This window comes from Lagopus muta, chromosome 4, assembly GCF_023343835.1.
Source record: "Lagopus muta isolate bLagMut1 chromosome 4, bLagMut1 primary, whole genome shotgun sequence".
Classification (NCBI taxonomy): domain Eukaryota; kingdom Metazoa; phylum Chordata; class Aves; order Galliformes; family Phasianidae; genus Lagopus; species Lagopus muta.
The window spans coordinates 45385820-45400573 of record NC_064436.1 but is presented as its reverse complement, the minus strand read 5'-3'; the positions used below and the strand labels follow the sequence as shown (position 1 = coordinate 45400573).

Here is a 14754-nt window from a genome sequence, read left to right as displayed (position 1 = left end):
AAGCTTGGAAGACGGAGAGGCAACTTACTCTTTTGTATAAATTTCTTTAAAACAACAGCAAAACCAGCTATGTTCTCAATAGACCTTAATTCTAGAAGAATGTAAGTAATGAAGTCTTCTGAATCAGAGCCGTACTGTATCACTGCTCTTAAAAGGTAAAAAAAAAAAAAAAAACAAAAAAAAAAACACCACAAAAGCTTTCATAATGCTTTAGCTGAGTTAAAATCAAGAATTTTCTGCAAAACATACAATTCCTTGCTAATGGAGCTTCTTTTTTTTTCTTTCTTTCTTGTTTTTCTGACAGTGAAACACTATTGAGACACCCTGAACGAAGTAAAGTATGACAAGAACTGGACTTAGTGCCAAAAAGGCATTTGAAAGCTTAGCTTCAGTGTATGTCTTTTCTGTAGGATTGAGCTTCCTCATACCAAGGTAATGAAAGAATGTGCATTTTCAGTAAATATGAGAGCAAAATAATAATTTGCAAATGTAACACTACATAAATTTGCATTATTATAAAAAAAAAATGCCGTCTCAGATACAAAATAAAGTAAGCTGCCATTATAAAGACTACATGAGAAATTTGAATAATATTCAGGAAAAAAAAATGATACTCTACGTTGCAAACATTCGCATTAAAACAACTCTCTCAGTGCCTTTATTTGTACAGGCAAATAAATGTACATTGCGGTGTTGTTGGGGACAATATCTCTTGCATGCATACACTGAGGCTTTTTTATGGTTCCATTAGACACAGTTATAAACATCATAACAGTAGGAAACAAATAATTTTAATATGCTTTTAATATAACCAAGGAAGTAAAGAAACATTTGAATTCTTCAGTGAATCTTATGTAAGAGCATTTACATTCTAGTGATTTTTAATTGTACATTAATAAGGAGTTATCTCTGTGAGGAGAACCCTATGTCCATACTCAGCATTCCTGCAGTGTAAGTTCTACTTCAGGAATCTGAAATCCTGAAAAATAAGAAAAGTTTTAGTTACAGGTATGGTATAGAGCAAAATACTTAAAATACGTCAGAAGTGTAAGATACATTAGAAAACAGAGCATCATAACATTAGCACGGGCGGGATTTTTATTTTTTTTTTCTGTCCAAAGAATTGAATGATTTTAAACTAAAATGTGAAGTCTACACTTAATTTCAATGTAAAGGTAGATCTTAGTTCAGAATAAGAGCAGCAGGATTACGCCCATCCTGTGGCAGGTTGTTGAGTTGGTACTTCTTGACACACACACTTTTTATTTCTCATTGATAACTTTTTAAACTGTCTACAGATCTGGGATCTTTTCCATTTCTTGCTTCCAGAAACACTTTGCTCTCTCTTCTAGGAACTGAGTATCCATAGCTTCTACTCACTTTAAACAAAGATATGTGGATTTAGCATATCTCAAAGAAGGCTGTCTGCAGAACTCTACTCGTAAATACTGTGGCATATTTGTATAAAAATAAAGTAATTTCAATGCAGGTGATGATGAAATCGTTAAATAAATACCTCCTTAGTGAAAATCCACTGATCTCTTCCCATTACGTGGCTGAAAGACAAACATCCAATAAACACTGTAGAAAACTGATTGGTTTCAGTAAGAAAGTCCCACACATCCTGATACCACTAACCTTGTTTCAAGCCCTATGTAGCCAGAGACATCTGTAAGTCTCCATCACAGTGGTTATACACTCCTAAAAGAAATAATCTAAAGACTTGAGAAATTCTTATTTTGACATAAGATAACTTACTAGAAGTATCACCAAGAAGTTTCAATCTGGTTCTGTTATCCTGATTACTTTACAAGCATACAGTCTGTGCTATATACGTAACTGAAGTCACTGGAAGTTGCATTTCTCATCTACTGCAAAGATGAACATTTCTAATGGAATCGCTTATGGCAGAAGACTCTTAACAGAAAAGTTTTCTCTGACACGGTAGTTTTCATTTTATTCCACTAATTTCTCTACCTTTTGTTTGGTAAACAGCCTAGAGAGTAAAAATAAAGGAAAAAATAGTAGAACAAACCATACCCTGAAGAAAAAGTATCCTCTGCTTTGAATCCCTCCAGCTCCTTGAAGATCCTCCTTGAAAAAAAAAATAGTATTTTAGATGATACCTACTCTTGTGAATGAATCCCCTCAAAGATATTGTTTATGTACTTATAATAGACATTTCTTCAGTACTACTATACAGTCTTGCCCCTTAAAACATACTGTGTACATATTTCTGTATGCAGCTCATGCTCTCATGTAGAAATTGTAGAAAACACATGAATGAAGGCCAAAATCCACTCTAAGTTTTGACTCATTTTAGATTGTTTTAGAATTAGTCTTTGTTATTGACAGGTTTCATCACAAAAACACTACTGGTCCCATAGTCTTGGAGTCTCTATGCATGAAACAGTTTGTACCTCATAGAAGGACAGCAATGGGGAAAAAAAACACAGAATTGCTGAGGTTGGAAAAGACCTTCAAGATCATCAAGTCCTCAAAGCTTAAAAAAAGGTATTTGGGCCCAGCCAGGGACTGAGGTCCCAGACTGATCCCAAAGGTACATCCTGACAACCCCTCTCAGAATTATTCCCAAAGAAAAGACCAATACTTATCATACTCTATCCTATTCATGTTGTACACATTGAGAAACAGCTGCTACTAATCTGTACAGCAAGGAGCAAAGAAAAGATCAGTAAAGAAAATAGTGAGAACAGAGAATTAAGTATCCATCTGCTTTAATGAGACTTTCATTAGAAAACATACTAAGCTTAATCACAGTATTCTCATTGTCTGTCTGTCTTGCAGAGGGAGGGACAGACCAACTCAGAAATGAAATATTTCAGATCTTGAGCTTAGCAGCACATAGGATTTAGATGGAATGTATTTACTGTATGCTCTCTTAGTGATGATAGTGTTTCTCAATTAAAAACTGAGCTTGTGTAATCTCCTGGGTTATGATCATAACCAGAGTAATCATAGACAGAAATTGCTGCTTGCTCTATTCTAACACTAAGAATTGTGTGAAGCAGCATGGCTCCCATCACTTACAAACATGGGAATAGCTTCAAGGAAACTTTCAAAGGAAGTAGGTTTAAACTGTACATCATTTTTGAGTCTCACTTTTAATTTTGACATCAGTTCATCAGATATGTCATTATGCTCAGTTTCTTAGCTGTACATTTAACATCTGTGTGATTTTTATTTATACTGTCAACTTCCTTCTCTCATTACATAGTTTTGAGATACTCATCTCAGATCTATAAACCCTTAAATATTATCAGCTTTATTTTTTTTAATAAAAATGCATCTGTAATGGAGTTCTGCAAGTATTTTTTGTTGGTTTGTTTGCTTTAATCTTTTCAGATACTTGGAGTGCTTCACATTTTACATATTTGTTTTTCTACCTGTGTTATTTTTTCTTAGAAAATAATTGCTTTCTCTTTGTCCCCATGTTAGATTATGGAAAACGAAAAAATATATTGATGATTAATGAAGTTTCTGTGACAACCAGATCAGCAGTCTCCACAAGTCACAGACTAGGAAATGGAAAGACCCAGAAGATCTGAGCAATATTAGACAGGACTATTTCTCCATTTACAGGTCAGGGTGGATCAGAAACATTTAATAGGCGTTAATAAAGAATTTCCAAAACAACTCGTTGTCTCTTAATGAAAGAAGGCTCTGTAAGCATAGATATCTGTTCCTCTTCTTACACAATGACAATAAAATGTACACAGTGGTGTGGTACTATGTCTGTGCAAAGCTTTCCTCATTGTAAAAACTAAGGAGTTTGCTGAATCCAGCTGGCATAGTTCCTTAATTATCTCACCAATTTGTTATGTGTGATTCAAAAAGATGATACTCTAAGTGATTCAATATACAACAATGAATAGTTGGAAGAGGTATGCTCTTAAGCTTCTGTCTTAACAAATCATCCAAGCAATTGTTTAGAAAAAAAAAAACAAAAACAAAACACTGCCCCAGGCTATGTGATTTTCTGAATGGTTCTTCAAAGAAAGAAAACCTCCTATACCTACAATTATATATTATATATTATATATAATATACCTCCCAAACCTACAATTTCATTGTAGCTCATCAACACCTCCTCACTGTTGAACTTTTCAAGCTTTATCAAGTATCAAGATGAGAGACAGCAATTTACTAAGCAAAAAAAAATTGTCCAATACATTTTAATCACAAAGATGTTGGGTTTTTTTTCCTGTGTACTGCACATGTATCTGAAAGACATAAAATCTCTACACAGGGACATAACCTCCACAATGCACCATACAGACTCCACTATGGACGATCAAATCTTGATAGGTCCACCTCTGTATTCCACTTTTGTATTATGTCAGGAGAAGACAATAAGCATGAATAGTGGTCAAAATAACCAATAGTCTGCAGTGAATCTAAGGGAAAAGCAACCTGAAGTTGATGTAAAACAGAAAGTATATGGATCTTAGGTTTTGCTATACTTTATGTGAACTTTTGGAATTCTGATAAAGATTCTTGTTCTGCATTTTTCCATTCTTTTCATAGCTGTATGATAGAGATGAGCATTAATACAGCAATTAACTTTCATTTTTGAAATTTGAAAGTGCATTTGCAGCAAAAATACTGAAATTTGATGATATTTTGGAAATGACAAAATTACAATTTCAATGTATGTGAAAATTTTGCTCCCAAATAAGCTGTTTTTCTATGGAAAATTAGTTTTACAGTGCATCCAGATTTCAATAATGTGTAAGCATGGAAGGGTTAAACTTTATTGAACTGCTTAGCTGACTTCATGGGAGCATGAAGTTATTTTGCACCTTTTAAAATAGGAACCTGATTTTGTACTCGCTGGTAATAGAAAAATACCTTAAATTCAAAGCAAACGTTTGCTTTTCCATCTGCAAAACAGCCAGTGACTGCTCACTCTTTATTTTCAAACTGCAAACTCCAAAATAAGAAATGTTCCAAATTTTGTGTCCCTCTGATTACCACCTATTTTATCAAAAGCTTATTTCAGTATATGCTACTTGAAGGGAGAAGATGTATTCCTTTTCTTAAGTTTTGCTTCTGCTGATGCTAGATCAGGCCGTAAAGTAATTCAATAGCACTTCAACATCCACTAAAGGATATGGGAATGAAAGAAAAATAAAAGCACCATAGAAAAGTCATTTTCTTCTCAAAAGACCCATTTCTATAGCTTATTGTTCAGGAAACTAAGACACTGGGCAGAAACTGTAACAAAGAAAGGACTTTCTTATCTGCACCTTAACTTGAACAGTAATATTGCTTGTACTTTTTTGGAAATCCTTAGCTCTGTAAGTCATAAATAACATATATTTAAGGAGTGAGTATGGTTTGAATTCCAAATGGGGAGGGAAAAAGTAGAGCCCTTTCTACAAAGTACAATTCAACTGCAATATAATGTATGGATAATCTGAAAGTATTTTTCTTTTTATAAAGCAACTACTCAGCCCAGTTTGAATGTAGCCTCAACGTTGAACCAATATTCTATGCTAAGCATTTATTACTTTATGTTTAAAATGTTAAGTATCACCAGGATCATTTTTCACTAATTAAAAAACAGAAAAAAATGCACATTTCTAACGAAAACACATCAGCGTGACACTAAACACTGAAAATAAAAATGCTCTGAATAGGAGAGTCTACAAGGACATTTTAGGTGTGCTAATGAATTGCCTAATATGAGAATGCAAGCATGCACAGTTTAAGATTACATACGTCCACTTTGTATCTCTTCAGTCTTCTCTCATTAAGCTGGGGAACGAGTTGCAGCAAAGGATGCAGGACAGACGACTGAGAGGACATGAACACAGACACATGAGCAACAATGAAATCCTGATTTTATGATGCAAAAGTAGTATCTCTTCCTGCAGTTGTGGCTTACGGACCAGTGGGTACCAAGGACTGGAGATGTTATTTGAGAAACGTGATTTTGAACACTCTGAGTTGACAACAAACAGGAACATACATTTATATTTGCATGGAATGTGGTTTGCAAGGAGGTGGAGGGACAAGCTATGCATCCTCACCTTTATTCCCTGGAGATCAGAACTGTTTACAGACCTCCCCAAGTAACTGCAGTTATTCAGGCCTTGATCAGCCTCTTTATGTGGTACAGAGAACATTCACATACACTATCCTTAATTTCTTATGGTTAGCTGCTGCAGAGGTTAACATCTTCACTCTCTGTTGTACTGAAAATTCATTTTACTTTAACTTATTTCATAGAAAGAAAAACGATTTTTTACTAGAAAACAGTTTGCAGGAGGGATCCATTCTGAAGTAAAATTTGTGACTGTGACCCTGGTCATTCTCCATAATAGACAAGCTCCGATCCTGGAATCCCCTGTCCTTGATGAGATGCTGTATGCTCACAAAGAGCCTGGGAAGCACAGTGGCAACGTGTGCAGCCTAAGTCCCCTAAGGTAGTAACTGGTAGCACAGAATCATCCGGGCATGTGGAGAGAGATTCAGGATGGAGAGGAAGGGGAATGCAGTAACCTTTTAAGCAAGAGTAGGAATAGAAATAGCTAATTTCCCAGTGCCCTGATTACCATTAAAAGCTCCAGAGAAGCTCTGCTGTGAAAATATTGACCGCAACATCAGCAGTACTCTCAGGAGTCTTAGAAAATTTTCACTTTCCAAGGAATATATAGCCTGTTTCTGAAGGAATGTAATGAACAAGGCAACGATGGACATCAACACGTAAAAATGATGGTTAAGAAATGAGCAAACACGTGTATGTTTAACTTTCTCAAAATCCTACAGCGTACATAAAAAAAATAAACAAATGTGCTGAAATAACAGATGATGACTGAAATTTAAAAGCAAGAGTGGGTCACATGATTTATTTGCTGGCTGCTGAGAATATTTTTATAGCAGAAATACTAGACTATTTTTAAATCATGATGTTTCTCATAGTGTACTCCAAAATGTGAATGAGACTTGCGTACTCTTTCGCCTGATAGATATTTGTGATATGCACTAATAGATACATTTAATTAATAATTAATAAACCATTTAATTAATAAAAATGCTTCTTAAAATTGATGGTCATGTTCTCAACTTCTATGAATCAGGATTGTTTCATTGGCTATTATGTTCCATTACCAGAAGCAAGTGTTTTATCTTATTCTTAAATGTCGATTCTACAAGACTAAGATATGTGTTATTTTCCATTTGCACACCTGCACATCATCAGTGATTGTCTCCCATGTTATTAAAATACAGCCTGTGTATAAAATTTGAAACCCTCCTATCTGAGCCATTACGGCTGCAGAAACTACTGAGGAAAGGAACATCACCTTGATGCTACTTAAAGGCACACATGTACTCACATGGAGGTGCTAGGCCACTTACCCTGACATCTGAGTTTCCTGAGTCATGAGTCTTAGAATAATGAAATAAGAACTGTTCAAAAAAATTAAAAGTGAGGTTTTACTACAAAATAGGACAAATGAGTTAGGATTTTCTTATTAATTTTAGAGTGATCATAAGGCATGCATAGAAATCTTACCCTTTTCATGTTGTCTTTTTCATCTAAATCCTGTGGGAATAATAATCAGTAGAGAGATTTTTATTTGTTAAAAAAGAAGTTGTTGATGATTTTATTTCATAGAATCACAGGATACTGCAAGTTGGAAGGAACCTGCAAGCATCACCGAGTCCAAACCATGGCTCCATACAGAACCACACTAAATTCAAACTCTGTGTCTGAGAACACTGTCCAAATGTACCCGGAACTCCAGCAGCTCAGGGCTGTTATCACTGCCTGTGCCATGTCCACCGTCCTCTGGTGGAGAACTTTTTCCTAACATCCAGCTTGACCTGACTCAGCTCCATCCCATTCCCAACCTGTTCCTTTGGGTCCTATTATTGTCACAGAGATCAGTGTTGCCCCTCCGCTCCCCCTGTGAGGAGCTGTGGGCTGCTATGAGCCCACCCCTCAGTCTACTCTAAGCTGAAATGATGTTTCAAACTTTTCAGTACTGGATTGAAATATCATCATTATTCCTCGACAGATTTACTGTATGACCTTGCTTATCAATGCAATTACTCTTCTGAAACGATAACTCTCAATTAGAAGAATTGATGGGTTTTGTGGGTGCTCCTTGTTGTCTTCCTGGCAGTGACAGCAGCAGACTCTCATCACTAAATTTCTTACCCCATTCAGAGCTCATAAATTTTCTAATCTAGAGCAATAAAACCAGCTGAAACCTTGTATCCAAGCTGGAGATCATTTTACAAATGGTGGAGTCTCCCAGTTGTCCTTAATAGGCACTATATTAGGACATTTCAGAGTAAGAACTGGCATGCTACTTTCAGCACTGAGTGGCATGTGATTTACTGGATCCTCAAAATCTACTGTAGGTGCTGGTGCACTGAGAGATCTTGCTTCAGAAATGCCAAGTAGTCTTTTGTGTGTGTTACCTGTGGCTTCTGGAGAAATCCCATGATCAAAAAACAAAGTTCTTCCAGTGTACTGGGCACCTAATGAAAGGAAAACATGAACTCAGGTATCACACTTTCATTCTTATTGTAAAATAAATATCATAATTAGTAAAGCAACCCTTCTTTGTCTCACCTGAGGCTGAGATTCTGTGGACATGTAGGTAGAACAGGCATCGTCTATCTGTAAAAGTTCACACAGTCCTTTTTCATTAAGTCAAATTAATGTAAACAAGTTAAATAACTATATTCTTAAAAGTATTTTGTTCTGCCAAAGGCATGGCAAGGTTGTCCTGCATCAAATTCCAGAAGTAATACTTATATATATGCTCATGAAATATTTTGAATTCAAGGGGAAAAAAAAGCAAGCCACCAAATTAACACATATATATGTGCTTGACCTCAGCTATCACGTCTTGTATTCTCTTACACCACTTGTGTCCCTACTAAATCTAACTGTCTCCAGCTAAGACATGTTGTGAGTATCTGGGGCATGGACTATAAACTTCAATACCTTCTGTGATATCTTTGGATTATACAAAATGGCAAAGAAAATGACAAGGCTACTGCAAGTGATTCAATGCTCAGTCCTCAAACACTCCTCTGCAAATTGCATTCCGACATCCCTTCAGGTGTATGACCCACACATCTCTTGAGTGATGATGATATGTGCCAGCACCTCTTACGCATGCGACTCAATTTGTGTGAGTCACCAAGCAGTTTATGTCTGAGGTTCTCAACGATTTCTTCGGCACATGGGGAGCCTTACAAGATTTTGTTTAAAACCATACCAAAACCCCCCTGGCTGTTTAACTCTTTGTCTTATTCCCCCAAAAGGCCAAACCTCAGCACCTGAGGAAGAGCCTAAGAAGAGACCTGTGGTTTAGTGGAAGCCATACTCCCCATCCAACAGCAAAATGTATTGCAAGTACATAGAGTTGGATGTAGGCGATTTGTAATGAAGCTCAGAGGATTTCTGTTCTGTGAATTTGACCAATCTCTCTCTGAACCACTGTAAACTTTTAGTGTCTACAACACCCTATGCTAAGGCTCTTCTAAACACTCCACAAAATACCATTTCCGTTTGTCTTGGTCAGTCCTTCCAAAGCTCACTTCATTTAGCACTATCACGATCTTTTCTTGGAAGAAGTAACAAAGAAGTGATTCCCACTCACCCTCTACCTGCTTTTCTTTCTATATTCTTTCTATATTCTTTTTTTCCAAATGAAAGCATCCCACTGTACTAAATTATTTTCAGTGGAGCTTTTAATCAGGGAAGGAGAAGTGGAATAAAGAACACTTGAAATCATGGAAGACATTTTACCCCAGCTGAGAGCTAAATGTATTCTGTAAGGAAGAGAAAATGTCTCCAGAGCTCAAACTGAATCTGCACAGCTTAAAAATAATAGGGGGGGAGGGGGAGGGAGGAAAGCTTAACTTTTCATTATGTAAGTTTTAAATTGTATCTTTTGTGACCCATCTGATATGCACCAGTTTTTTTCCTTTGAACGTTCATTGTTGTTAGAAGAGGTGCCATCATTGTCTTGTTCACAGACTGCATCAAAATGTTTTGTTATTTAATAAAGCGGGCAATGCAATGGGTCTTGTGATTTTATTGTATGTAAAAGCCCTAAAGAGCACTCTTTAGTGAAGAAAACACTCAATGAAAAAAGCAATAAACAAATAATGCATATCAGTACTTCAAGACAAGAGATGATGCATTTCTCTAGAGACAGGCTATGAAAAAGCATTTCAGATAGAGTGGAAAGCTAATAGCTCACAGGATTCCCCCCTCAAGTAGTTTTTGTTTGTAACACAACCTCCCTTGTCTCTTTTTCCTTCATCTTGCATTTGTTTGTCTCTAGTATATTAGTTCAGAGAAAAAAAAAAATGTAAAGGGAGAAATCTGCGGTGAAGGGCATAAACCAAACTGAATTCATTTCGGAAGCCTAAGATAAAAAGCTGCTTTTTCTTCTCAGTGAGGGATTCTTTGTTGTTATTTATTTGTTGGTTTATCTACTTGATTTTTAGTTGGAGAACTATTAGCTCCCACTATTATTGGGAACTATTAGCGATCACCATAATTCAACAGCAGGATAATCCAGAGACTTCTTTGTATTCAATAAATACAAGGCAGTATATCTCTCAGCTAAAACCTGCATGGGAAAAGCAAGAGCTAGAGAAAAGCCACAGTTCGTGCTGATTTATTTTTAAAAATGCATATATGAATTTAATAATTCCTATTGCCTTCGATGCATCTTCTCAGTAATTTTCTCTCTTTCCTCAGAAATGTGGCCTGAGGTTGGAAGCGTGTGTGTTATTTGGTGCTGGTTAAATAACAAAGAAATTGAAGGATGTTAGAAAGTTCCACTATTTATGCGCTCAGAATCATTCCTGGAAAATAGTAGTTTAATTTTGAGGCAGAGCTTCTGCTGAATGATCAACTACTCAAATAACAAGCAGGGAAGAAAACTCCAAGGAACCCCAGTATGGATTTGTTGCCAGGCTGAGCAGAAGTATGTACCTATGCATCTAACTCTCTTTATTTAGACCTTAAGGCTCTCCTAGTCCTGTATTATTCTTGTTGAGCAGTGTTCTACACTGTTTACTCATGTTACGTAATTTTACACAGAGTTTAGTGTCCATACGCGTATATTTTGTTAACTGAAATCAACAGTAAACTTGCCTTTCCCTTCAGTAATCACTGACCTTAATCCAATGCTATAAATAACAAATCCCAACAATAAATGCAGAAACACATAAAACAGCAGGTTTTCAGTCTGGAATTTAAATAACTCATTTTCACCAACTCCTTGTAGCCGTTAGGATTCCCAAGAGATCACTTTTCTCCCAGGAGCAAAGTACCACAGGGCTTGTTCAAGTGCTGTGCTAGGAACATGACAGTGGTTGAGTCAATGCTTCCAAAATGCGCTGACAGTAAGGAAGAAATTTACACTGTGCAGCTGTACCCAGGGTGAGTCACTTGCTTTCTAATGTTATCAGAAGCTACAAAATTAAATATCAACAGAATACTTGAAAAAGTACAGCAATGGCAGGGAACACAACTTGCAAGCTGAACCCTCTCTCCGTGTTATGCTCTGCTTCTCCATCTGCTCCAAAAGGGCACAAAAGAGTTCATGCCAACAAGTAACATCCTGGAGTAAATTTCAGAGATGAGAATTAAAGTGATAGCTGCAATTGGTAAAAAATGTTAGAAAGGCAAACTGCAATGGGATGTCACCCCCTACCTAGTGAATTAAAATGCTAAAATGTGATTGAATACTGTGTTCCAGCCCTGTCTGCAGAATGGAAGAAGCCAGAGACTGATTGAATGAGTTGAAACAGTTAGTGTCTATCATACGCAAACTATAAAAGTATCAACTGGAACACTGTACTGCTTCCAGGAACAGCAACCTCCTGGTCAATGACAGCTAGAGGATAACTGTCACCAAACATAGCTCCCACTGAGCCAAAGCAGTCTGTTCCCTGAATGAAATCTCAACATCCAGTCTCTGGATAATGTTCAGAAATCCGGAAAATTACGTGTTTCACATCTTCACCAATATCAGAACAGATATGTGGGAGAAGTAGGACTGGAAGAGGAAGCACCTGAATGCCATACAGGAGAAAGCGTGAAGAGGGAAAGCGTGACCACAGAAAAGCCTGGAATTAGAAATAGTGTTAAACTTGTATCCCTGTCCTACCAGGGCTAAGCTGGCAAGGACACTCTCAGCCCTCACCCTAGAACCATGGTAGAGCCAGCCTGCCCGCAGAGCTCACCTCCTTCCACAGCTGCAGTTCCTGCTCTGCCTCCAACACTTGGGATGGCATCGGAACACCTGGAAGCACAAACACTGCTTAGTGATGCTGCACAGCAGGGGTCATTCTTGTGAGTATCCTATGGCAGTGATGGAAATAAAAACACTCTGAAGATGCTGTGCCACCCACCTACTGCAAAGCCAAAGGGAAGTGTCCCAAGTCCCGAGGAAACTTGCTGCTCTGGGCATGGTGAGGTTTCCCAGGAGTCATCCAGTTTATCCCTGTGCCCAAGGTTGCTGCCTGTGACCATGCCCAGCAGTTCATGCTCTGTTTTTACTGATCTCTGGTGAGCAGAGATTTTACAGCCTCCCAGAAAGTCCATAGTTACCTGTGGTCAATTTTTTCTTTCCCCGAAGAATTGTACCAAATTAAATAAATAAAAGGTGAAGGTAGTCTTCATGAGCATGGCCAGGTGAGCAGGATGTGAGCCCAGCATCTCCAAGTACCACAAATAGCAAGAACAATAACTTCCAAGCATTAAAGTTGCAAAAGCTCTTTTTGGTATTGGCACAGGCTTGAGATGTGTAACCAGCATGGATAGTGATAGAGGGGAGTTTTAACTTCATACTGTGTAGAAATTGTTTATTTCTGAAAACTCTGCCAGGTTTACATGGCAGTAAAACTGCCTTTCAATGAAAACCGTGCTTTTTTGATGTGTGCTTTAGTTCAAGGAACAACTCCAAATAAAGGTGCTACCTTTAATTTACCTTGTTGTTGTTTTCTGTTCTTAATTCAGAGTGTTCAGGTTGGAGTGTCGCCTGGGACTGGTGCCTTGGTAGCCATGAGTGCACCATGACGACGCTCAGTGCTGTACCTTTGCCTGTCTGCCACTGCCCACAGCCTCTGGTTCCCCAGGCTTTCCAGGGGGAATCCAACAGCCTGTGGAGCAGCAGGCAGAGAAGCCTGAATATCACACAGTAGGTTTTTTTGTGAAACAAAACTTTTGAACAGAGAATTATTTCACCACCTCATAGATTTCCTTAACCCTTCTCAGCTCACTCACAGAACTCTGAGGGCAGATGCAGTCCCTCTTTGTGAGCTCCCAGCAGTGCTAGGCAGCATCCCTCACTCACTCCATCCAGAATGCTGTTGAACCTACACGGGCTTCAGTAATTTGCACAATGGTGTGCACAGGTTTTCTGGTAAGATACGCAATGTAGCCATGGTGGGAGAAGGGTGCTCTTCGGGAAAGCAATCAACCAAAACCAAAAAGAACATAGAAGAGGAACTCCTACAAGATTGATGCTGACCATTTGTTCAATTCTGCCTGCTGCTAAAAACCTCAACTTCTTGCAGGGCAGCAGGGTGCCAGGTCCAGTCATTTCTAGCAGAACAATGTGGCATGCTGCTGCCATTCCTCACCCTCCTCATTTCTCCCTCCTCCCTCTCCTATCTCCAGAATTCATTTCTAACACAGTATGCAGTGTGTTAAAAATACTCAGAACAAAAAAGTGGCTGAAAGTGACTCGCTCATCCACAGTACACGCAAACAGAACTGCTCAGTGCACAGCGGCAGATGATGTAAAGTGCTTCACAAGGTGTAAGCATTCCGTGCACACAGAGTGGGACAGCAGCACAGGCAAAGCGATAGGCAAGGCAGTGTGTTCTGTTACATTGCCCATCAGCTGCTCTCGCTTCACAGAGTGCTCCCTCGTATAGAACTAGCAGCTTCCAGGTGTAACACAGCACTCCCAGTGAGATCAAAGATAACCGTGTTTAAGTAGCTGATCAGCTTCATCCTTCCCCACTAAACTCTACGATGACATCAGTTTGACCAATAGTCTTTTCCCCCTTTACCGGAGCGCAGTTTGGCCGGGACGGAGTTATCCCCAGGGCAGGTGGAGGAGCCCCAATCTGCACCCCACCCCCTGTCCTGGGACCAGCCCCCTCCTGGCCCTGGCCTCGGCACCTCCGCATCCCCCGTGCGAATGCCACCCCGCTCAGCAGCCCGAAGGAGCGCTGCGAGGCTTTGGGTTTCGCGGAACCTCTGTCCCCTCGCGGGGATGCCGTGGTCACCCCTCCACCCCCCAGATTTGCAGGGATGGGGCTGCGGGGAGATGCTCCTCACCTTTGCAGACACGCACGGAGGAGGCGAGGAGGAAGAGAAGCAAGAGAAGCGGGGACCCCGGCAGCCCCCCACCGCTGCCCGGTCCGCGCGGGGGAATGGCCTCAGGGAGCTGCTGCTGGCAGAGCTGCGCCATGCCCGCGGTGCCCTGCTCTGCCTGCCCGCGGCTGTCCGTGCCCCCGCTCCCTGCCCAAACTTTTTAAATCGCTCTGACACGTGGACAAGCATCACCCTGACTCACGGAGCGCACGTCAGCCGCCCCGCCCGCCCCGCCGGCCTCCCCCCGCCCGGGGCAGACCCCCTCTGCATCGCCGGTGACTCAGCCCCGCTCCCGGCCCTGCGTGGCCCCGCTCGGGCTCGGGACAGCGGCCGGACGGCCCTTACTTCTTCACCTC

General features: G+C 39.5%; 1 protein-coding gene across 2 annotated transcripts; it reads right to left on the bottom strand.

Annotated features, from left to right (window-relative positions):
• Positions 1–786: 786 nt before the first annotated feature.
• NMU (neuromedin U) lies at positions 787–14542 on the bottom strand. 2 transcript variants are annotated; one of them, XM_048942244.1, is made up of 10 exons: positions 14363–14542; positions 12256–12314; positions 8612–8659; positions 8458–8517; positions 7544–7573; positions 7387–7437; positions 5746–5820; positions 2041–2094; positions 1517–1556; positions 787–979 (listed from the first exon to the last, which is right to left on the bottom strand). In XM_048942244.1, the coding sequence occupies exons 1-9, from the start codon at positions 14493–14495 to the stop codon at positions 1521–1523; spliced, it is 546 nt and encodes a 181-aa protein (XP_048798201.1). In that variant the 5' UTR covers positions 14496–14542; the 3' UTR covers positions 787–979; positions 1517–1520. The 2 variants fall into 2 exon arrangements, with proteins under 2 accessions (XP_048798201.1, XP_048798202.1); XM_048942245.1 differs by lacking the exon at positions 5746–5820.
• Between the last annotated feature and the right edge of the window lie 212 nt (positions 14543–14754).